The sequence below is a fragment of the Tauraco erythrolophus genome, chromosome 4, assembly GCF_009769465.1.
Source record: "Tauraco erythrolophus isolate bTauEry1 chromosome 4, bTauEry1.pri, whole genome shotgun sequence".
Lineage (NCBI taxonomy): Eukaryota > Metazoa > Chordata > Aves > Musophagiformes > Musophagidae > Tauraco > Tauraco erythrolophus.
The window spans coordinates 66,677,228-66,702,492 of NC_141468.1; the positions used below are offsets into that span (position 1 = coordinate 66,677,228).

The following is a 25,265-nucleotide window of genomic DNA, read 5'->3' on the forward strand; positions in this document are numbered from 1 at the left end:
ATTACTGAACTGCTTATTTTCTCCTAGACACCAGCAAAAACCCAGTTAATCTCACTATAGCATTCCTTGGCCTGCATCCGCCTTGTAGATTTCTCCTTGTGATCTTTCAGGTTGGAGGCGGCAGTGGCCGAGCCTGCAATTTATCATGAGCAAGTAGCTTTGGAAATTAAAAGATTGTCTACATCTAAACTCTCTAGTTCATTACTCCTCATCCTTTCCTCTGCTCTACCACAATTTCAGCCTAGCATTGGCAATAGGCCAGGTGAACTCTTCCTACTCCATTTCTGTAGCTTAATATTTTGCTTTGACACTTTAGCTCATGCTTGACACATCAGGAGTCTCCAGGCAATCTCATGGTCTTGTTTATCTTCCAAGACCAAGGCAAGAGGTGATATGTTCAGCTTCACAGGGTCACGTCATTGCTAAATTACTTCTTCCATTTTTTACCTGACTTTTGTTATCTCAGGACCATCCTTATGCACAAGATGATTAGGAAGATAACCTATAGACTGGGAAGACATGCATCCACTGCGGCACGTGGGACCACCCAAGTGAGAAGATTTCTGCATGGTGAGTAGTGCATTCTGAAACAGTACCTGGGTGGATAGCATTTTCCTCATCTGAATGTAGCAGGGACCTTGCTGGCGGTGTTCTGGGAGCAAAGCAAAGTGCAACAATAGTCTTGATGCACAAAAGTCTTATAGTATATTGAGTTACTATGGTATACATGGTGCTTCCACTCTTTTAAAACATATTCTTTGGGCATGGTTGCAGGGCTCTGTTTGTTTGCAGTAATGCTAATTTAAAGTAATGTTACTGGAGCCAGTGACAATCCGGCTGCAAAATGGTGGCAGAGGAGCACCATTTGATGATGATGATGAGGTTTATTATTGATATTAAGAGTAGAGATATTTTGCAAATATTTCACTTACATAAAACATAGCTTTAATCTTCATGAAGTTATTTGTGAATTCACCCTAAAGAACAGCTGAAGAAGGGGATAAATTTGTTATGACAGCTAAAGAAGGGGATAAATTTGTCATGATGATGACAATTTGCCTTTTACTACTACAATTTTACTACTACAATTTGCCTACTACTACAGCTCAGTAGTTACTGCAAATACCCACACAAATAATTCACTTTTCTGTTTTTATCCCCAGGTGCTTATTTCAGAATTCAGCCCTCCATACAGGAAGCTCTGATGGAGGGGAGACCAGTCGTAGCCTTGGAAAGCACTATCATTACACATGGCATGGCCTATCCTCAGAATCTGAGGTGGTGGATTTTGATGTTCCTCATTCAACAAAGTTGTAGGAAAAAGGCATATAACTGGTTGATGGGTATCAGTATTCTTGGTCAAGCCAAAACTATGTAAGAGCAAATGGAAATGTCAGGTTGCTAAGCATGCGGAACATGAGCTGTGGTGTAAAACAATTGTATTTGGACTTTCAAGGACACATATGGAATACCTATTTATCTCCTTATCTAACACTTTAAATTTCTGGCTTCCTTTAAAACATGGCAGCAGATAATGTCATCACTTGCTCTTAAGAGAGACTACCAGCCTTTTCAGCTGCATAGTTTGTACAGACATTGAAAACACTGCAGTTTCTCTTGGTGTATCTTTTGTCATGCAAAGAGAAGTGGAACACAATAGAGAAATTTGTTCCTTAGCATCACTCAGAGCGGCTACTGTGAGGGCTGCTGGTCCCTCTCGCTGCCTTCTGTGCCCTGCATAGAGCCCTCCTCTACCCTTTATTTATTGATGTTCCGTAGATTTGTGTTTCATTGAGTCACAGTGCCAGAAATCACTACACTCTCCTCTCCATCCTTGTTTCCAGAAAGCACAGGAATGTTTCAGTATTGATTTTCCATCTTGCTTTTTACCTGGCCATTATTTTTCCTGACATTCTGTCTTAGAATGAAGCTCTAAAAATTCGGTTTTGGGAAGGAGGTAGTTTCAGTAGTTAAAGATTGCCTAGCATATGTACAGGTAGCTCAGACAGGAAGAAGCAGTTGCCCTTAGAAAGGATAGTGTACGAATGATCGAGTATAAAACTGGCAAAGCTTAGAAAGACCTAGTCTGTAGCCCTAGAGTATCCTCAGGCTGCAGCTTTTTGGCACAGTTGTTCTGTATCTGACTGCCTGTATCGTGAAAAATGTACTCCAGTCATTTGAGCAGGGCTTGAATGACTTAGGGTTTCTGTGAAGGTCTATGATCTCAGAAATAACAGGTAACAGATACAGAAAGGTCCTGTTTTGAGAAGATCCCTATTTTCAGTAGTCTATTGTACAACCAGATCTGCCTGTGAACCAAGTGATTTTTCTCAAAAATTAATCACAGAGCTTGGACATCGCTGTCCTGAAAATGGGAACTCTGCACTTCTGCCATTAGGAAGATACAGAAGAGGAACTGGACTCAGCTGAAATCACAAGAACTGTATAAATCTGTAAACAGGGAATGATAGCCATCAAACACGGCAGTTTTCTTGTCTGATTGTTTGCCTCACTGATTTTGTGATTGTTGTCTTGTTTATCTTATTCTAGCATAGCCAGAGAGGTGGAAAAAATTGTAACAACAAATGGAGCAGTGCCAGCCACTGTGGGTATTTTAAAGGGTAAAATCCATGTGGGACTCACAGATGAGGAACTTGAGTTCTTGGCAAGCAGTAAAAACGTAGTTAAAGTTTCTCGGAGAGATCTCCCTTATGTTCTCAGCCAGGTATGTTGTACAGACTTTCCATTGCAGTGTTTTGTATACAGCAATAGTATAGTGCTCTTCAGCTTCAAGCCAGGTGGCTTTTAAACCTCTTGAAAACATCATGTAAAGTGGTATCTTATCTGTAATCTCAAACGTGGTCCTATCTAGAGCCAAAATACAGAAGAGTAAGGGAGTAGCAATCATAAAATAGGGCTCCTGAAAAGTCATTCTGGATTTGCTGGCAAGCCATGAGTGCTTGGCTAAGAATATTCTTACTGGCATGATAAGGCATCATCATCAGTTACATGTAAACTATGTGACACACAGGCCATCCCAAGTAACGCACACAGTGCTTAAGGTGACCCTAGCTGCCCGTGAAGCGTTGTGGTTGGAAAGCCCTGGAGAATGAAGGGCTTTGCTATCATCAGGGCAAGAACAGCTTACGAAGCAGGGGCAGTGATTCCTCTGCAGTTTTGCTTAATAGAACATTTGTATCAGAATTTCTCTTGTCAGCTGTGTGCTTGTCAGTAGGCTGTTGTGACACTTCTGTGTGATAGACCACAACCATAGCTGCCTGCATGTGATATTCTCTGGGCCACTCTGGGTGCTGACTGTGACTGCTTGTTCCCTAACAGGGATTGTCCGGTGGCACTACGGTATCCGGAACAATGATTGCTGCACACAAAGCAGGAATCCCCGTGTTTGTGACAGGTGGCATAGGGGGTGTCCATCGGGGAGGAGAGAACAGTAAGAGAATCAATACATTCTACTTTTCTCTCTTTTGCTACTGTTTTATTTAATTCCATCTTGTTCCTTTTTCCTAGTCTGTCCTGCAGTAACTGTCTGCTCAGAAGAGTAAAGTTACCATTCTTTTTGACTATGCTACGGTTGTTTTCTCCCCAGTATCTCCTTTCCAGAAGCTTCAGAACATTCCTCTTGAGCACTGGCCAGTTGTTAAGAGGGTGGGAGTTTCTCTTTACCCTTTGCTTACGCGGGGTTATATATGGATATTGTTTGCTGGTGCAACAGGAGCTGACCGCACCTCTCCCACTTTGTAATGGCTGGGTAACCTGATACTGGCTGCTGAGCACAGCCTTGTTACTGAGTCACTCTCAGCTGGGGAGAGGGAGAGTCTCACCACAAAAGAGTCTTAGGCCCTGATCTGTGTTAGAGGTGTGTGCTCCTCTCTGGAAAACGGCCCAGCCTTGGCAGTATTGTTTGTGACCTTTAAGCACCTTCCCTCTTCTTAGCCATATATATTCCTAGCATAGCATAAGCGCGCTACCCTGCTGGATGCCATCCCTTTCAGTTATTGTGTAAATTCCAGACCAGGAAGTATCCTGAAGTCAGCAAAGCTCCTGTAACACTCTTTTTTTTGCCAGTGATGTCAATACCAAAATCAAAATCTACTTAAATTATATTCGATCTCCCTGAACTTTGTCCTTGCTTTGTAACACTTCTTTTTTCTATTAATTTTTTGCATGCTGATTATCGATGCAATCAAAGAGCTGAAAGATACAGTGCAAGGCTGCACCTCTGCCCTAAGCCATATGACTTATTTTTGTCAATCTCTCTTTCAATCTCGACACCTAAAGGCATGATCTGAACCTGTTATATTTGCTCGTGGATCTAAATGGTTGCAAAAGCAGTCAGTGCCATCCCAGGCTTTTTTAAGAGGGCAGATCACATCAGCTTGCAGTACAACATAATCACTGCTTGTCCCTTGACAGCTCTGGATGTGAGTGCTGACTTGACAGAGCTAGGACGAACTCCAGTTGCTGTTGTATCTGCAGGAGTCAAGTCTATCCTTGATATTGGCAGGACACTGGAATATCTGGTAGGTAGCATGGGCTGCTGAGCCTGAAAGCAAGTAATGTTGTACTTTTTGTGTACAGAATGCCCAGTTGAGGTAGATATTTAACCTAAGATTTTTAGAAATTACTGTGGAGAGTATCTGAAGCCATATTTACAGTTCTCTAGTCCTGGGGCTATACAAACACTGGGCTGCTCCCACACATAAATCTATCCATGCCCGAGGGGCTGTTCCAGCAGCTGTTCCAACTGAGGCCAAAGGCAGCACTAGCCATGCCCTCTTTCTCTGGCTTTAGATTTGCTTTTCTGGGACAATGCTCCAGAATTGATGGATCAGGCAAGCTAGATCCATCGAACACTAAAATAAAATCAGAATTAAAATGAGAATCAAGATTATTTTCAGTAGAGTAATTTTTTAAGGTTTGGTAAGTTGGAAACCACCAAGGCCAGTACTCCAGGTGACAGCCAACATCAATACTTCTCAATCGCAAATAGAACTCATGAATGAGTTCCTGTCAGCTCATGACATATCTTCAGATCATGGGTTGTTGCCTTGGACTCAGTATTGTGCTAATGATAACTGCATGGCTTTTGATCAACTCCAACACAAGCAAAGGATGTGCATGTCTTCTGTGTCTCAGTAAGCCAGAGTCTGTCTAACCCATTACCACATCTGGCTCATTGCTTTGAAAAATGTTGGTGACAGAATGGAATAGAATGGGATGTATAAAAATAACCAAACCCTGTGCTAAAGAAAGGCAGTTTCTAGCTGGGTAGAGGGAAAAAATCCCATTCTTTTGGTGTGTCCCCTTTCCCTCCACTGACTACCTACTTGTCTCGCCTCCACTGCTGCAGGAGACTCAAGGAGTCTGTGTGGCTGCCTTTGGAGAGTCGAGGGAGTTCCCAGCCTTCTTCTCACGCCAGAGCGGCTTCCAGGCACCATATCATGTCCGGGACGAAGAGGAAGCAGCTGAACTCATTGGTGTGTTTCAGAAGGGAAAGGCCCATGTAGAGCCCTGGAAAAGAGGGACACAAAAATGACGTTGGATGAGGCACTTTCTTTTTTTAACTTTGGAGAAGCGTTTATCCCGAAAAACAAGCCATCCCACCTTCCCCATTTCTGCTTCAGTTCTTTGAAAATAAAGTAGCAGGGAAGTTCAGTCTTTGCAGCAAGTTTTTTACCTAGCTGCAGCCACCTTGGCATGCTCATACACATTGTGTTCGCACTGGTGAAGTGGAGGGAACATGTTAATATGTTTACAAAAACAGCTTCTGGGCCTTCAGAATCAGTTTTCTTTAAAAATAAAAAAATCTTTGCTGTTCTTATTGGACAGACAGACTCAAAATGCTCAGATGTAAATTGATTGGTAGCTGGAAAAGACCCTGTCTTTGGGTCACCTAAGAACAAGAGCTCCAGCTCTGCATGTTCCTTTGTCCCACGTCCACTCTCCTCTGTCCTTTTCCTTCAGCATTTGATTTATCCAAGGGGAACCGCTAATGATCTGCCTGTCTTCTCCCAGCCAGTGCTCTGGGGCTTGGCCTGAGCAGTGGGGTGCTGATAGCAGTGCCCTGTCCGCAGGAGCGAGCTGCCCCTGGCCAGATCATCGAAGAGGCCATCCAGCAAGCTCTCAGCGAAGCCAGGTGAGAAGCAACCTAAGCCCTATCTTTTGCTTACCTGGTGGTCTTGGGGAAGTAAACGACTTCAGGGACACTGCTGCAGCGGCTGTAGCACAGTTTAACCGTTGGCACGGGTGAGCCCACAAAATGCTTTCAACTGTAGTTTTATCCAACCTGAAGCTTGTTTACTGGACTTTTTATGGTATGTGGTTATGGAGATAATTTATCTGCTAGCAGCAGTGCTTCTCCTCTGGTGCTGTTTCAGCTCAGTCCTCATCTGCAGGTGTTTTCTTTACATTTGCAGGTCCAAAGGGATCACAGGCAAAGAACTGACCCCTTTTATGTTACAGAAGCTCAATGAATTAACTGATGGGAAGTCTCTGGACTCCAGTATCCTTTTACTGAATGGGGATGGGGGGGTGGAAAGTACTCCAGTGTACTTTATAACTCTTCTGATAATACTCGGTGGAAAACGCTGTCACTTTATTGACAGTCTAGCAAGGGGCAAACACTTCACACTCTGCAAACAGATGAGAGCTTAGTGACCGCATCCTACTTTTCAGGAGTACCCTTACTGTCCTCATCCACTTTTGCATTAAAAATTAGAGGCCAGCACAGACAGCAGGTGGTCCTGTGAGGTACAGTGTGATACAGGTGATCCCAAAGAGATCCCTGACATCTGATAACTGAGCTTGCCTGCTCCATGATGGAGTCTCAGGACACTGTTGTCCGTGGTGGGGCTGCACAGTGGGAGGTACCTGGCTTCCCAGAGCACTGCGTTGTACATCACACTGCCTCATCCAACCCTTCGCGGGGGTGCATAGCAAGAGGAACCTGGAAGGAAAACATCCTTGGGTGAGCAGGAATCCTCTTGCACGGGCAAGAGAAAGCAGATCTACTGGCTCAGATGCCAGCCTAGGATCTGAGAGAGCCAAGTTCACATCCAGGCTCTTCTGCCAACTATCTAGAAGACCTGCTCAGTCAGGGCAGATTGGTAAAGGCATTGTTGTACATTAGAGCTATATGCAGCCACAAAGTGGGGCTTTCAAAGCCTCTGCTACTCTGCTCCCGGTGAAATTGCTTAAAAAAAATTGCTTATAAATGTTGCTCACCAGCCTGGGCTGCGGCACCAAGGATGCTGTTGCATCTTCTGCAGCCAGGAGGAAATGGCCTGCCTCTTGTAGGCAGGGTCGGTACCTTGAGTTGACTAGTTAATTAGTAGTAGTTCATTATATTCAACTCAATCCAGCTGGCTAATAATGACTGGATGCCATATATAAAGACTTGGCAAAAATCTCAGTAGGCATCTCTTTCTGGAAAAGCTGACCAAGATCCTCTCAGGTTTTTAGACTCAGCTCTAGTTTAAGCACTTCACCTTCTCTTTTCTCTGTGAAGCCTTTGCTTCTGTTCACTATCTGTCAAATGAGATAACAGTTTTCCTCTCTGTGGACACAGGGGGAGGAAGGTGAAAACTTTTAAAAATTCAAGGTGTTCATGCAGTATTGTAACCCAGTATGTGTGCCCCTGAAGGATTATGGCACAGGGGGACCAGATTTATTAAGCCTCACAGCATATATTTTCTGGCTTCTCCTTCTAGGCAGTTCCTACATAAGCTTCTGATAGGTCGATCTTGCTGGTATTTTTTCTTTTCCTCAAAGAAATGCCAAACAGACCTTGCTCTGATCCAGAACAACGCCAGAGTGGGCAGCTGCATCGCAGTGGCCCTGAGCAAACTACAGGAAGCCAGAAGGAAGGGGAACCTGCCTCGGCCAGAGGACAAAACCTCACCTCAGCCAGTGAGTCTCCTGCTGCCTTCTATATAATGCCTCTCTGCTGACAGCACAGGGTGAATTTTTATCTGTTCCTAGAAGTAAAAGGTGACTCACCCAGAGACCAATCTTTCTGCTTCACACTGGCAGATATTCTCTCTTTAGTATTTTTTATTCTTCTCAGATAAACATCCTCTCCTCCTGCCCCTAGCCACATTCACAGAGAATAAACAGTGACAGCAGCCTAATCCCATTAAGTCTTAGACCATCAAATCCATTAAAACTTTAATCACCTTTTCACCTTTTACTGTGCCCTTATGTACAACTTCATCTGTATTGCTCTCAGTGCCAGGGAACTCGTGACTACAGGAGCAGACCTGGAAGAGGGTGGAGGGAGATATTTTGAGCTGCTGAGCCATACACGTTTTATAAATATCTCTTCTTGTTAACCTCCTGCACATGATTGCCAAAATTACAAGAGGTACAGCATATCCTAAATGAGATCCATTGTAACCCTAATACTCTATTTGCTATCTTGGATTTTGTGTGCGTCACATAATTTACAGGAAATCTAATTTAGGTAGTCTTTAGGGAGCTGAACATTTTTCTAAAACACATTTGCAATAGGATTTGTCAACATAAAAGAGGGCAGTGACTCCAGAGGCAATAACCCAGCATTTGATGGAATGAGCAAAACTAGCTGCATGTCCCCAAAGAATCTGGAAACTTCCTGTTTGTGGAGCTGTAGTGCTTTTTCTGGCTTTGTAGGACAATGAGACAGTGATCCATAAAGTGTTACTGGGTATGGCAATTTCTCTTGGGAGCTTGCAAGAAGCGACTGCATTTTTCTGCCCACTTTTTTCCCATTGTCTTTGCTTTTTTACACAGCAATGCAGGAATGTTTCTGAGGTTTGGTATGTCAAAAATTGTCCCAAGAGAGATGGCTTCAAGGGCACTGACATGACCAGACCCTTGCAACTTCTTATATTACTCTATGATCACACAAAGAAACTGCCAGCAGCACCCATATGTGTACACAAAAACATCCCACCTGCCTTGGTGGGGCTGCCTATGGGCAGGCATAATTCAGAAAGCAACATATAGAAGAGATTTCCATTCTTTCTGGTTGGGGTTGTACAGATCTGTGTCTAGCCATTCAAAATAAGCACAAGCCTTCACACTGTAGATTAGATAGCTTTCAAGAGGGTGGGGAAAACAACTAGGAAAAGCAAAGACGACTTGGAAACTTTTCCCTCAAGTCCTTCCAACCACTTTTTACCTCTTTCTTCCCTCTTAAAGGTGGTGATTGGAGGTATCAACGTTGACTTTATAGCCAAGGCGCAGAACCCTGTCATCCTGGTACTGTATCTATAGCAGCTTTCTTAGCACCACTGCCATTTCCGGCAGGGGGAAAAGGTGGTGTCTGTGCACGATATCCACATGTCTATATGCACACATATACACAAACTTGGGAGGTGTAGAGCTGAATATTTGGTGTGTTGTCTGGATGGGCAATGGGGTGATACATACTGACCTACTCTGTTCCCGTGCTGAAAGTCACTAACCTTACTGCTTAAGACAGGGGCAGAGCAATGTATCATCCTTACAATCTCCGCATACGACTGTGGCTCCTACAGACCATGTTAAGGTGCTTTGAGGCTATTCTCTGATGCCATAAGCCCAAAGAGCTCTTTTAGCAGAAGAGCTGCCCAGGGCACTCTCAAAGCACATATGCAAAGATCTAAAAGCAACAGGTAAAGACCCTCACTGTGCTATGACAACCTCTAATTCAAGGACAGACTCTTTAGGGAGGAAATCCCCGGGTAAGAGCCAGCTCTGGCTGCCTGAGACTGTCTTAGCTATGGAAAGCAGCATGAATAGGAGCAAGAGTCTCCGAGCAGAGTACTCACCAGTTGTAAGAAACCTTTGAGAAAAGTAGTACTGACACAGTTACAACTAAAGAAGGGAGCTGACTTCCTCAGTCATAGAGGATTTGAGTCACAAAAAAGAAACAGATTGCTTAAAAAAAAAAAATCAGAATATTTTAAATGTCACCAGACCCTCTCCTTCTCAATTTGGTTTGACCAAGAAACAACCAAGAAGCTGAAGTGAAACAGACCTGGGACTTCCCCATGCAAATGACAGCCATTTGCATGGCCTATACATTTTTTGTTGAGCTATATGAAGTACTACAGATTGAGATGGTGAAGCTTGCTCAAAAGTTGTTTCCTGTCTCAAATTACTCTATACTGATTGCTGAGGCAGGAAACTCCTGCTGTCAGATGAGGTAATCTGTGAAAACCTCTCAGTCAGATAGGGAAAGACATGCTGGCGAAGCTGTCTTTAAGGAAGTTGGCTATTCGATGACACAGAGGCAGTGGCCAAACAATATTATAATGGTCAAGGAGGACACATGCTGCAGCATCAGCTATGAAGGCTTGCAAACCCAAAAGTTCAACTGCCTCAGTTGTGATCTAACTGATAACATACATTCCCCACACTGAGCTATCAAGTCAAGGAGCTAAGCTGTATCCAAGGGTGGGCAGCCATCTCTTGGCATGTCAGACATGAGTGCAGATCCCTGGACCATCCACGGAATAGTGAGGGGCCAAGGGCAGCTACAGACCGCACTGGAAACAGCTAACAGGGGAAAAGGAAAAAGGATATTTTAACATTGCGTGAAAAAGTGAGGCATTAGCTACCCTTCTGTATAGCAGTGAGCCCCGGAGCTGATGGTCCGTCACAACAGCTACCCAAACGCCAAGCTGCAGGAGGATTTGGGAACTGACAGCCAAAACATCCCTGCTGACAGCTGCTGTGGTTAGGCACAGAGGAAAAGGCACCCCCAACAGCATTGCTTTGTTTTGGCTTTTAAAGACAGGTTTTTTCAAAGGACTCAGCATTGAGCAGGTCCCACCCTCATGCATGCTGGATTTGTTGCAGAGCACTGGGGTACCACTCACACCTCATGCTGTCCCAGTTAGCAAGAAAGCACCTGTATTCTGTCCTGGTTGTAGTTTCCACATGGCTTTCAAGGCTATCCAAAAGCAAAGTGCTTTATAAGTAACTATCTGACCTACAAAGAAGGTTGCACAGTCTTGCTCAGACAAAGGTGCTGGAAGAAGCATCATGGTTATAACTCTCTCAAGATACCCAGAAGTTGAGCAGAGTCTTGTTTTTACATTAGGAATTCAAGCCTGTTAGGACATGGAAGAAGGTGCCAGAGACTCCCTCAACTCCCTGAAACGTTGCCAGAAAGAATCAGCTCAGTCTCACTTCAGCAAGTCCATTTCATTCAAGTTCTTTCATCATGAGCAGCCTCACCTGAACACAATGTAAAGAGGTACCCAAGTATCGCTCAGACTTGGAGTTACTGGCTGAGCCAGCAAGGCACAATGAGAGTCAGTCATTTCTTTTTCCTCAAAAAGAGGCTGCTAGTTTCTCTCTCAGTGCATCCACCTGCTACTTTAAAAAGAGATTTAGCATCATCACTTCTTTTATGCCCTGTGGGGCTGTACAACAGCAGAGGCCACCCACAGCTGGGTCCCTGAATGGGAGGCTGGTACATCTGCTGTTTAGGGCAAGAATTGGCATAAAAACCTGAAACTCTGCCTTTGGGATGTTTGAGGCACTAAAAGAGAAGATCAGCATGCCAGACAAGGAAAGGAGCTCATGAGTATTTTCAACATTCCTGCAGGCATCAGTTTTGAAAAGCAGATAGCAGAACTAGTTAGTACCTTCTTTTAATATTGAAACAGAGGCAGTGTTCAAAGCCATGTTTGACTTGCCTAAACAAGCATTCTTGCTTTTTACTTTGGAGTAGGTTGGGTTTTTTTCCTTTGGCTGCCGCTGTTATGGATTGTAAGTTTCAGAGTTAAAACAGCCAAGCTCAGTGCTTTGGAAATCTGCAACACTCAACAGGAGACAGTTATAGATGGAAACATCCTCATTCTTGGCAGTACTGGTGGCAATTCCCAGGGAGCAGGAGCGAATGTAATGGAGGGTCATTTGGGTTGATGAGAAGTGACAAGTAGTGGAAAGATGGATAGAGGCCATAGGTTGCTAATATACAGGCAGTTCTGTTCAGGTGGTCTGAGCAGTTCAGCGCTTGGAGAACTGTCAGACAGAAAAGCAAAGGCGTCAAGAATTAGCACCAAGTCTTACAGACTACAGAACTGGGGAGAGTCAGGGCAAACAAAACCAGCCTGGAGGTCAGAAGAGAGTAATAGAAGAGCACATTTAGACGAGAGAGCAGCCTCTTATGGTCATAAGGCTGGATGCAGCAGAAAGCATTGTGTGCAAAGGACAGATTCACACAGGGGAAAAAGGGAGGTCCTCGGGAAGCTTCAGTATGAGTTTTGAGAATGCCCAAGAACAGTGACAGGTTGGAAGCAGAGTATTTCTTACTGTGAGACAGGAATACATTTACTTGTTTAGGATAGATAGTGGTGCTTACAAGCATGAAAAAAAGTGTGTATGTGTAGGGGTATTCTGGTGTACCTGGGCTAACATGGGGCAGAGAGAGTCTGGGCCAGGAGCTGCTGTGCATGGACACGCACACGCTTCAGCGCTTGCCACCCCACTGCTCAACATCCTCTTAAAAGCTTTGAATTGTCCAGAACTGTGAAGATCATTGTGACAGCCAGTGGCAAGCTGTCTTCAGGAATAGAAAGTATGTTTCAGGACTTTATGAAACAAGAGCTTTAAAACCATTTGATATTCAGATGAAGCCCAATTTGATCTGAGCACTTACTGATGTAATTCTTCTGGCAGAAAAATTAGAAGGAGATGGATGAGGGATTGCCTGTATTCTGACAATTTGGCTGTTTGTGACAGACTGACAGATAGATAGAGGAGTGGAAAGCAGAGGGAAGAAAAAAGAGAAGTTGATAACAACATAGGTGGAGAAGAAGGGTATTTTTGACGCGGGAGATGTCTGGGAGGAGAAGGGTGAATGAAGAAGTATTCAGACACTGAAACATCCTTCCATGAGTAAAGTACAGAGGCAGCACAAAGGTAACAAATCTCCTCATTTTACCTTCAAAGAGGAAAATATATGATTAAAAAAACCACACCAAACAAACTGCTTGAGGGGGAAGTTAAGTGGCCTGGAAGGCAGCTGCAGAGCCCATCGGGTCTGGGTCAGCAGCTCTGGAGTCCCAGCACTGTTGTGAGCAGGTAAATTCAGAAGGCTGCTCATATCGACCAAAATACTCATTAGCGTTGTTCAAGAGGTCTTACGAAATAACACCAAAATAGCAACGCATGGGGAGATCAGTGAGAGTCTCCTTTCCTAGGAAGCTGGCCTTTGTCATCAAGGTTGAAGTCTGTAGATGGTTGTAGAAGTTTGTATTGCCCTCAGTCTGGTAGCTAGATGCCTTCTGCTCCCTCTAATTGCTGACTTATGTTTCAGTAACACCAACTTCACTTTACATGTTAGTGGAGACGTAGCATCTATGCCAGGCAACCCTCCCAGTTTTGCCAATTAACAATTTATCCTTCCAGGGCGGTGGGCAAACAAATGCTGGCAGAGTGAGACGAACCTTTGGCGGCGTTGGAAGAAACTTGGCAGGTGCCTAGTGCTCAGGTTTGCCTGTGGGTGCATGCCAGCTGTGATTTGTCCTTCGGTATTCCTTCAACAGCAGGAGCTCTTGAACACTCCTAAGATCTGGGACGCGTTAGGCAACGTACCAGTGGGCAGACTGCCTGGAAAAGGCAGGGGCCATTCCAAGAAATAAGAGTAGAGGGAGCTGGGATCAGGAAAAGAAAGATCCACAAATATGAAGTTAACTAGCATCTAGCACAGTGACCCCAAATCAAAGTTAAATAAGCATCAGTGATCTCCAGTGACTACTGAACGCCTGGCCCTCAGAGCTGAATTAATACCAGGTTATAGTTGCATTAAAAGTATGTTTTGGTCAAGAATTTGAAAGGAATAAGCTTATTCAAATATGATCATCCATGCAGCATGGACAAGAGGAACTGGGGCACAGGTACTACTGCAGAAGAAAAAGGGCTACAGCCCTTAGCAACAGGAAAGGTCATACTGTGCCTGGGGCTCCACCACATGCAGCAGCAGACCAGTGTTTGGGTACTGAAATTAGCAGGGGCAGATTACAAAATGATTTTAGGATTATTTTGGCTTTTTGACCTTTCCCAAAACTTCCTAACGTAAACCTACGACTTCAGATCACGAATGGAGAAGATTGAGGGGCAGGGGGGAAATGCCACCACTGCCACCCACTGAGATATAATTTGTGGTAACTTGAAGGGAGAAGAGGAAGGGTTTCCCATGAATCCATTCAGATTCAGTGGTTCTAGTAAGATAGCATGGTAGGAACAGCAATGTGGGAAGGTCTGCAGCAGGAGAGGCCATGCACAGAAGCAATATGGGAAAGCCCACATGCCTGTGATGGTAAAGGAGATGACGCTAGGGAAGTGCAGAAATTTCTTCTCTCTTCTTTTTTCTTCCACTCCCAGATATTAAAAAAAAAATCCAGAGAAGCCAGAGTGCCAGTGCAGCAGGCAGACGTATATCTCCCGGCTCAATCCCAGCCAGTCATTTGCACCAGTTGTGGCTGAGTTTCATCTTGAACATCCTTTTAGACAAGGATTGATGGGAATTAAGTTTTTCAGGAGAGGGCTTTCCTACAGACACTCATCCTGCACAGGCTGTCACTGTGTTCACAGTACTCTGATGAATTTGTTAATATCTTTTTTTTCCCATTTGCTTTTTAGACTGCTTAAGCCGTCTTGGACAGACTCCTCTCTTTTTGTCAGCTGTGGGGAAGGATGAACATTCAGAGTCTGTCCTGCACTGCTGTCATCACATGGTATGTTGCCCAGTAGAAGCATCTCAGAAGCATGGAAGTGATGATGTTACCTAAAGGGAAAAGTCTTCTCAACCCTGGCAGGCATCAGAGCCAGGCTAAGAGTAGGAATAATTCAATACTCCTTTAGTTATAGAGAATTAGAAGGCAAGGAGCCACCTCCTCCAAAACACAGGCTCAAAGTACATACTGTTTGGAGTCTAAACCACGGGGTCTGAATTCAGCTCCAGGGAGTAGTGTTTGAAGGAGAAAGAAGTAAATCAGGAGGAACCATGGAAAATTCTGATAAGACCTAAGCATAGCCAGAAACATGTAAACCCTGACCCTGAGGACAGACAAAGCAATGCCAAAATCAGCCTGGTTTGGGTAAAGCATAAGACGGAGAAAACTTGGAACTGGGAGCCCAGGCTGAATACCTCCCAGGTTCAGAGGAGAAGGGCCCTCCACACAGCTGCATACACCCCTGACCATGCACCAGAGCAATACCTGACTTCACAGCAGCTTGTCCACCGAGGTCAGGGATCCAGGAGCAGCTCACCAGGGGCACCAAGGCAAAGCATCACCACCCCAGCGGGGAGCAGAGAAAGCCAGGAGAACAACCCTCACCTAGGACACCAGGCACCTCCATAGTGATGAGACAGGGCTGAAGACAAGCCAGGGGTGTGGGTGGAGCCCCCCAGGTGAGACTGGTCAGGGCCATGAAGGCCTATTAGTGCTCTCAGGACCCTGGTATCCAAATAGAGCACATGTCTGAGGAACTCAGTAAGTGAAGCAACGAGAACATGAGCTCTTTTTTTTTGGTTTATAAAGGCATCATAGTGGCAGGTTTATAATGCCTCCTCTACCCAGCACAGCACAGTTTGTGCCATCAAAGCACGCAATCTTCCAAGGGAAGATGGACTTGCTGGCCAGCTGACAAGCAATCCTTGCCTGTAACAAAACACATTACCACCAGAGTTGAAGAGGGCCCTTTCCTTAAAACCTCCAACTTCCCTGTGAACTACTGGGGCAGATCCACTTCTCCGTCCACATGTATATTCCAAGAAATGCCCTGAGTCCTCTAAGCAGATCATTCACAAGACCCACAGAGGAAGGACACCTCATAGCCATGTCTGCGATGCTGCTGTAAAAACGGCTCCAAGGCTGCCCTCAAAATCAGGCTGCGCGGTCAGTGAGGTGCCTGACAACCACTAGCTGGAGCATGCCACCACGACGTGCCAGCACGTCGACAGGCCATCCAAGTGTCCCACAGGCTATGGGAATGGATGGCTGGAGCAGGCAGGGCTGCAGACCACCCTTCTGTTACGACAGAGACACAACCTATGTAACTGCACGGCAGAGACCTGTCACTCTCATTTACTACAAGATTTCTTTAACCTGTGGCATTCGTTGCGTTGCAAATATTAAAAAATAGCCATCTGCCAGCACTGTCTAGACCGAGATATCTCTGAAATGTTGCTTCACTCAAGGGAGAAGAGAGGTTGAAGGGAGAACAGCCAGCTGGGCTACCAATCAGGTGGGCACAGAGAAAGAATGAGCCGAGTGTGGCAGGGAGAAGAAACATGCTCCATGCGTAACTGTCCTCCCTGTTTTAGGACATGAGTGCTGTCCTTCAGCTGGAGGGGAAGAACACAGCCACCTACTGTGCTGTGATCACTAGTGCTGGGGAGCTCAGCATCGGCTTGGGAGACATGGACATCCACCACCAGATAACAGAGCAATACGTACGCATACCGTCTGATTTGTAAGCTTTTTCTTATGCGATGGAGCGTGGACCTGTGACAAAAGGCAACTGGTGAAGCTGTACCAGGAGGATATGAGTGTGCAGAGGGAACATGGGAAATCCTACAGTAAACCCCAGACATTGGCCACTCAGATAGCAGCATGGCAAGCTACCAGAGCCCTCTGTTGCTGCTGACCCAGATGGAGCTTTTATCTCTTTCTGCTCCATACGGTTATCACCACTACTATCACCCATGACATGTAGGCCAGAATCCTCTTCATTAACTAGCCCTGGCTAACCTACAATTTTCGGCACCTTAAAGCCAGCAATAAATCCAGTCCACCTGCAGAAATGGTATTTGCCCCTTCAGGGAAAAACAAAACAAAAAAATGGACAGAACACTGGTTAAAGCAAATTTTCCTGTTCCATCCCCTCCCCACCATCCCTGTTGTTTCTACATGCTGAGTTGTATCAACAGGCACTGCTGCTGAGCATGTCCAAACCTTCAAAATGTCAGGGCTAATGGAAGCAGTGATTAAGGACTGAGCCAGTGAAAGCCCCGACACTGCACCCTCCTTCCCTACTCATTCTTTTGTCGACAGAACAAAAAGCCTGTGCTTCATGACTGACAGTGACATGGAAGTTAAGTGCAATTTACTTACCAGTGGGATCCCCATGAGGTGGAGACTTCCTAGGGAAAAATATGGTCATTGCTCCCACTTCCATCCCCACCCTGCCCCTCCCAAGCCTTGGCACAGAAAACCATTACCTGACAGATTAATTCTCCTGAGCTTTACAAAACAGTTGTGGCTAGTGGAAACTCTGAACCAATCTGCTGCAAAGTGCATTCTCACAGCCCCCTGTTCCACCAGGATTAGCAGAGACACAGGAGGGATGCTGCATGAGTGCCTATAGCACTGGCCTGGCATTCAAGCAGTGGTTGAGCAGCCTCAGAGAGCCAAAGAAGGGACCAGCAGCTCCCCACTCTGCTCCATTGTCCCCCATCCCTACTCGGTTCAGTAGGACCTGTGAGTAAAATACTGTGATGAACAACTTGTCTTAGGAGGCATTGTGTGCAGAGGACATCTAAATTATATGCGCAGTAAGCAAAGGTGTAGTCAAGCCAGGGAATCCTACAGTGGCACTAAATAGCAGCATTCCCTTTCCCTGTAGGTCTCTGACTGACCCACAGGCACTGAAGTGGTCTAGTGAGGACCAACAACTACCCGTCTCTGCTGGAGGGGCCCTGCCAGTTGAGTCCAGCTCTTGATGGCAGGTAGCAGGGGAAGAAGAAGAAGAAGGGGAGGAGATGAGACAAATGGAAAAATCCATTTTCCTTAGGGAATCACTCTTTTAGGTTCATGCTGGCACCTAAGGGCTGTAATATGAGTGCAAATCCTGAGTCTGAATAGCAATCAATTTGTCCCTCTGCAATGACTCAAGCTGTCTCTACTCTGTGTCCTGGATTTTCACTAGGTGTCCCAGTTCAAGGAGAACCTGTGCCAGGCCCCGCTAGTGTGCATTGATGGAAACGTGCCTCTTTCCACTATTCAGTACGTCTGCCAACTAGCTGGAGAGCATCAGCTAGCAGGTGAGGAGAACTCGCCCAGCCCTGGCCCTGTAGCTCCTAACTGCGTGTGTGCCAAGACACTCCGCACACCCTGAGCGCTTTCAGCTGCCGTTTGCTGGAGATACTCAGTTATCGTCTGACACGCTGTGTTATTCAGTGCTCCTCTCCGTACTCTGCTACTCTGTTTCAAATGGATGAAAAATTTCTGCTTTCCCTGAGTTTTTCTCATTCTGCAGCTAAATCCCATTTCCCGTAGTGTAGATGTTGTAGCCCTCGGGCACTGCCAGAAAGCTGGGAAAGCTGCTCTCTTTGCCTTTAATCTCAAGGCAAGCACAAGTATGTGTTTCTGCCAGTTTGAGGAGCAATAGAGTTTGCTTCTCAGAATAAGTGCTAAAGCACCTTTTGAGAAGATTTCTCTCCCACTTCCTGTAAAATACATACCACTCTCCCGTGGTATACTGAGGTCCCTTCAAAGGCTTCTTAAACCTTTGGAGTTACACCTTCATTTTTAAAAGCAAATTCTGAAGAAGGAGACAATGTTCTTAAAACCTGTCAGAGGCTCCAAAACCAGCTAAGAGGAGTAACAAACATGAGGTCTGATTATATCACTCCAGAGCCAAAAGCAACCGCGTCATTGCTGAGCACTGGAAAGGACGTCTTTGGAGACCTTGTCCTGGGCATGGGGGAAATAGTATTTAAGTTTCCACTAGATGCCGCGTATAACCCCAGTTATGCAGATCATGCTCAGCCTTCTACACTGCATCCTGCTCTGAGATAGACATGAACCACTAATTAATTAATTAACTAACCAATTGCCATGTTGTTTTGAAGTGTGCTATGAGCCAACAGATGAGAACAAGGCCTCTAAGCCATTCCTCTCAGACAGCTGGAAAGCACTCACGTACATTTCCCCCAACCTGCAAGAGCTAAGAGCAATAAATCGGACCCTCGGGAACCCTCTGCCAGCAGGTATTGAATACACAGAAAGATCAGTCTCACTTTTAGATAACCTAGATCCTGGAGAAGAGCATTTTCTGTTCCAGCTCCTGTTTTAAGCAAATTGGGTTATAACACAGTGGGGATTCATAAGCACTCTTGATGTCTTCCACCTTACAGCCATCTCTGTGTGGGTTGTATGGCCCAGGCCAGACAGATGATCTGTCAAAGAGGACAGTAGGCCTGGGATGGCTTCTTGTCCAGAACCAGAGATCCTATTTGCCTCACTTCATCAGCTAAACAGGAACAATCTCTGGTTTGTAAACATGTTTCTGAAGCATGATGCTCTGAGGGCATCTGTCTCAACAGTACCACCTTTTCCAGAAATTAAACACCCCACCACACGCAGGTGGAAATCCAACATCATTAAGACAAGGAAGTTGTGCTTCATTACAGGTTTTTGATCTCTACAGACACGTTTAGTCCCATGATGGGTGGTTTCCTCAGCATAGGATAGAGGTATGGTATGGAAGTCTAATGGAGAATTCTGTGTTTCTTAAGATTTAAAGAAAAAACTTTATATCAACCACATTTCAGAAGTGCTCATAAATAGTAGCACTCATAAATAGCAGTAGTGATGCTCATAAAAAGGCCAGTTGAGGACCTTTAAAGTTATACCACAGTTTTTCCTCCCCCCTCTCTGAAGAGCTGCCATCCAGGTTGGAAGATGTTGTCCAGACTGCAGTGGCCTTGGCCCGCCCTTTGCTGGCCCACCTGCGCTGCGTGGTGGTGACCCTCGGCACTCACGGTGTCCTCCTGTGTGGCAAGAGCATGGGAGGGAGCATCTCACTTCATCCAGGAGCTCATGAACAGGTAAAGGCACAGAAAACCACCTCTGAGGTCTCAGTTGCTTCTTTCTGGGACCATATAGCACCATTGCTCTTTCTGGTGGCATGATAGCAGTCCAGGGAAACATGGCATCACTGCTGGCAAATGTATGTGTTTGAGGGGTGGAATACACAGCTCTGAAAGAAAATCAGGTTGTCTGTCCATATACTGCTGGCTCCTAGCAGCCGTGTTTATAGTCAGCTAGCTTTAAATGTGCTTGCTGTGAATATTCATCAGCACAAGCTTCATTTTCAGGAAGCTTCATTTGAATCGCTGATCCCTTTCAAAGTGTGAAAAAAGATTATTTGCCTTTTTTTTTTTTGTCTTTTTTTTGCATCCGTGCAGGTCTGGATGGCATCAGCCACATCAGGCCTTATCAGCTTGGGCCATTCCCACTAGTTTCCCTTCTCTCCTCCTGCAGACTGCTGCTGCCAGCCTCTGTGCCACCCACTACCCCGCCATCCGCATCGGCAAGGAGGAGATAGTCAACGTCTCAGGAGCCGGCGACAGGTACATTGCTCACTACTTTGTCTTCTCCAGCTAAATGTGGAAGGGCTATAATTGGATTTCTTCAAAATTCTACTGCAAAGGCAAATGACATTCTGCTGCTTGAGGAACAGACACCAAGGACACAAGAACAGGCCTGGTTACCGTGATTCCTTGCAAAGGTTGCTTAAAATGTGCCCCTAAGCACCTTGGAAGCCAGTCTTGCCATTATTAGTTTTGCTTTTTCTTTAAGACCCAAGTCTTTCATGGCAATCTAGTAGTTCAGAATTAGTCTGGGCTGAGCTGCTAAAAGCAAAGTAAACCACCTTACATCAAAGCTCTCTTAGTAACTAACTGCTCTGCTTCCACGCTTCTCCAATGGAAGTGGGACTGCCACTCAGTAGCTAAAATCACCCTATAAAAGCATTTCATCAGGTTCTGCATTTGCCTCTGGCAATAGCTCATGCTTCAAAAGAGTCTGCTGTATAATTCTCCTAGCTGTTCACACAACACTGTACATAGGAGTAGGAAATGACAGGAATTATTCCTAGCCCCACTGATCAATTCTCAGTCTGTCAGAATAGTATTTTCTTATGCTCCTTGTTAACTTGTCAAACTATATGTAGTAGTCAGGTTTTTTTCCTTCTTGCTTCATATGCAACGATAATTGATTCTATCCTTTCCTTGCCTTGGGCTAGACCAAAAGGCTGTATGTGACAGGTATTTCCTTTTATTTTTCTACTCTCAACTACCAACAGCTCAGCGTAGCAACACTTCTTTTTTTTCTTTTATGAGTAGGTAGAAGGAAAAGTCAGGTTTTTTTTAAACTTACAGCGCACTCAATATTTGAGTTAGGATCAATCAATACCTTCTTGCCAAGCTAGTTAACCCACTTAACCCCAGGATGCACTCCTTGTGTGCCAAATCACCTCTGAGACGAGTTAACTGCAAGCTGGTCTTCTCCAGAGAAGACCAAAGTGCTGTTTGGAGCAGTAAGTGTAACAGCAGAGGAATGAGGGCTGGGAGGAACCTCGTGGGGTCAGCTTGTCGCAAGGAGAGCTCAGCTTTGCTTACTGCTTCTAGCAGATGTGCCCAACCTCTGCCAGACCCTCCAGGGACACAGTCTCCTCTCTGCACCATCTGCTCGGTACAAAACTACCCCTTACCACAGGACAATTTTTTGTCTAGAGGCTAATGTAAACATCTTCTATAGCGTTTCCCTTCCCTTTTAAAAAGCTTAATTTCAGGGAAGAGCGAAGGTGAGATAAAGTGTGCCACTGCCAAACACCTCAACTGAGTTACATAGGAGTAACAGTGACCCAGGACACCTCACGCCTCTCTTTGACCCTGCAGCTCTCCTGCAACTCCAGAGATGCTGCCCAAGGAGCTGTGTGTGCGCGCAGGGAGCAGCGGCTGTTTGCTCCTTGCAGCTGGCTGCTGTGACAACTTCACACTGCGTGCCTGCACACGGCATTGCTAGGGGACGCTGCCCCAAATATTTACTCTGAACTTCTGGAGCTGTTGAGAGATTGAATGGTTTATGGAAATCATAATCTTCCATGCCTTTGTTACAGCTAGATAAAAAGAGGTTGAGGTAATTAGTCAGAGCACAAAAAATAAAGTGGTCTTTTTCCCTTCCTTGTAGATTTGCTCATTAATCCTCCCTGCCGTCACATTTTCCTGTCCTTGCTTCTTCCTCTCAGGTGTCATTATCTTCTCTCTTCTTTCACTTCTCCTTTGTCCTCTCCTAGCTTCCGAGCATCATTACTGTATTTAGTTGCGAATAAACAGTAGTTGTTCCCAGTCGATCACAGACACCACCCTGCACGTATCCGTGCCTCAACAGAGCCTTCCCCGAAAGCTAGGCAGATGGCAAAGTCATCCCCTTCTCCCGATGGTCTCCTCAGTGCCTTGTGAGGATCTGTGGGTGACTGCTGTTGTTCCAAGCACTCACATCATTTTTACTGGGAAATCTCAAACAGAAAACCACAGCTAAAGTTTACAAAAATCTGAATCTAAAATCTCATTTCAGCTTTGGATTTCTTTTTCCAGCTGTGTCTGTTGCTCAACTCATGTATATATGGAAACTTTACCTCTCTTCCCATCCACCCCTTTGGGGTCAGGAGGGAATGTAACGAGGCACCAACAAGGAGCAGAGAAGTGACAAAGTAATTAAAGAGCAGGGGAAAAATAGACTCTTCCCTTCTTAGACTCCTTTCCTTTCTCCTGCCTCACCTGGAAAACTGGGGAGAAAAGAAAAATGTGGTGGAATGGGAAAGTACTTCAACTTCCCAGATTAGAAGCAAATAAAATGCCAATAAATCATAGAATCATAGAATTGTTAGGGCTGGAAGGGACCTTCAAAGGCCATCTAGTCCAACCCCCCTGCAAGGAACAGGGATATCTCCAACTAGATCAGGTTGCTCAGGGCCTCATCCAACCGGGCCTTGAACGTCTCCAGGGATGGAGCATCCACCACCTCTCTGGGCAACCTGTTCCAGTGTTCTACAACTCTCATGGTAAAAAATTTTTTCCTAATATCCAACCTGAATCTACCTCCCTCTATTTTAAAACCATTACCCCTTGTCCTATCACAACAGGCCCTCCTGAACAGCCTCTCCCCATCTTTCTTGTAGGCCCCCTTGAGGTACTGGAAGACCGCTATAAGGTCACCCCGGAGCCTCCTCTTCTCCAGGCTGAACAGCCCCAACTCTTTCAGCCTGTTGAATAGCACAACTTGTTAATAGCACAACTTGTTAATCCAAATTTAAAAGTAAATATAAAAAGCAAAAACTTGTCATTGTAACCTCACCCTTCCTGTGTTACATATTCTGCTTCTGTAAATGTTAGTTTGGGTCCAAATGAGTTCTTTCACAAATGAATGGCTGTGGTCCCAAGGTCAAAGCTGTTCCCCAGTGTTCAAAACTGCCTTTCTTTCTCTCCACAGCTTAATGGCGGGAATCCTCGCAGGGATGCTTGCTCAACATGACACAGATACCTGCGTCCGGATGGGTCTGCTTGCCGCAAGCTTATCTCTCCGCTCCTACGAGCCCATTTCCCCAGAAATCAGCACTTTCAGTGTCAGCCAGGAGCAAGTCAAGAGCAGGAGCTGGCCAGAGGTGAAGGTATGGAAGATGGACTAGAGCACCGTGGCTTTTTCATTCATCATCTCCTCGCACTCCCACCATTGCTATTTCCATGAACTGGGCTGTATTTTGAGCTTCGAGCTCAAAAGCTGGCTGCTGACAGAGGACTTAGACTTTTGGTCCACACTACCTTTTGGGAGGTGAAGTGTCAAAGGAGTGCATTTGGTGACAACTTGTGTTGCACTGTTCACACTCATGTTTGTCTGCTGTTGTTTCCTCTCCTTTTTATTTCTTTTTGGTGACTTACAGCAGCCACAACTTGGTTCTTCTATCTACTGCCTGTTGATAGTTTCTCTCACCTCCCCCTCTAAGGAGAACACTCAGTCACACCTTCCCTTCCCTCCAGAACAAGAAGTCTCCTGGCATCATCACAGAAGCTCAGGATAATTATATCGTTTCCAGGGAGGAGAGGAAGCACAGCCCTTGTTTACAGGTGGACACGCAAGCTGTGGACCTCAAATGACTCTACCAAGTTCATAGTGAGTCCACGGCAAAGGCAGGGACAGAGCAGAGCTTACTTGACCCTGTCAGGGCCAGAGCTGCACAGTTATCCCTCTGCCCCTCCAGCACCTTTATTAGCAAGGACATCTACACTTAGATCAATTTCATACAAATCTGGTCCACAGCTTTTGATGATTAGCTAACATAGCCAGCTTTGCTATGGAAATCAGCTTCTCACTCTTCTGTGGTGTAACTTATCTCCCAGAGACAGCTCCTCTAGATGTCTTCTAGCCTTGGAGGGAATAAACTCAAAGGTGGGAAGACACCAGCTCTGCCTCTGTTTTTTTCCAGTCTTAGAGAAGGGCCATCAGTGGCTGGAAGGGGAGTAATAGAGGATGGCAGCGGGCCAGCGGCAGGAGATCGCTGTGTGGGTCTCATGAGGATGCTTGCTGGCTCAAGGCTGCTGAGCCATTCCCACATCAGAGGTGAGAATGACAGTGATCGTGTGAACTCATCCCCGGTCCTCTGGAGAACCCTCACCGTGCAATGGCAAATGCCAAAATGATGTCTGGGGGAGGCAGGATGGGGGCTCCTACACGGCCTGCAGCTACAGCATCTGCAGAACAGCCTCCCTCTCCCTTACAGCAGCTGCCACTGATTGCAGCGTCCAACTTCATCATTACAACAGCCGTGCATGAAAATACCTGGGTTTTGCTAGTACACCTTTACTATCTATATGGAAAATAATAGCAGCAGATGTGTAGAAACCGGCTCTCTGGTCTCCTGTATAGTCTCCTGCCTTCCTTTTCCTCACACCCAGGGGAATGGGCTGGCAACTCTGAAGAAGAGCCTGCTGTGGTGGATGGTTTTCTCTTTTAACTTTTAAGCCATGGTGGGACAGGGAGAAGTGTCTCTCAGCTTTACACGGGCACGAAAACACTCACTACACCCTCCGGAGTCCTTCCTCCCACCAGGAGGATGCAGCGCAGCGAGCAGGACAACAGACACCTTTTCACACTGGAAATCTGTCCTCTGGGTGTCCGTCCGGAGGCAGTGGAGGCTGCAGTGGTGCGACTGCTGCCCCGTTCTGCCCAACTCTTTAATTCAGAGCTATCTTCTGGCTGGAAGTGGTAATTGCATCCTACCGAAATGCTGCGTCTAAAGCCAGGGCTGTCAGTCCCTCCTCAGCAGGTACGCAGAACGTTGCTGAATGAAAAGCATCTTTCCTGCAGCCCCGTGCATGTGTAAATGTTGCCCTTTAGTGGCTGAGGAGCCAGAAGTCAGTGGAAAAAGACTCTGGGGGTGACCCTCCCTGCTAATAAGTGGGGCTGAGGGGAAAGGGA

At 45.8% G+C, this 25,265-nt stretch overlaps 1 protein-coding gene across 1 annotated transcript; it reads left to right on the forward strand.

The window, feature by feature from the left end:
- Positions 1–131: 131 nt before the first annotated feature.
- Positions 132–23,632, forward strand: LOC104374579 (uncharacterized). Its single transcript, XM_009980717.2, has 18 exons — positions 132–570; positions 1,164–1,278; positions 2,551–2,725; positions 3,340–3,451; positions 4,435–4,541; positions 5,372–5,498; positions 6,037–6,157; positions 6,438–6,523; positions 7,805–7,929; positions 9,202–9,261; positions 13,408–13,474; positions 14,641–14,735; positions 16,328–16,456; positions 17,932–18,046; positions 18,857–18,994; positions 19,668–19,834; positions 20,271–20,359; positions 23,283–23,632. The coding sequence occupies exons 1-18, from the start codon at positions 477–479 to the stop codon at positions 23,476–23,478; spliced, it is 2,118 nt and encodes a 705-aa protein (XP_009979019.2). The 5' UTR covers positions 132–476; the 3' UTR covers positions 23,479–23,632.
- Positions 23,633–25,265: the final 1,633 nt, after the last annotated feature.

Coding starts and splice junctions, on each gene's coding strand:
- LOC104374579 (XM_009980717.2), top strand. CDS start 477: ATGCACAAGATGATTAGGAAGATAACCTATAGACTGGGAAGACATGCA. Junction 3,452..4,434: donor CCATCGGGGAGGAGAGAACA/GTAAGAGAATCA, acceptor GTCCCTTGACAG/CTCTGGATGTGAGTGCTGAC. Junction 4,542..5,371: donor GCAGGACACTGGAATATCTG/GTAGGTAGCATG, acceptor CCACTGCTGCAG/GAGACTCAAGGAGTCTGTGT.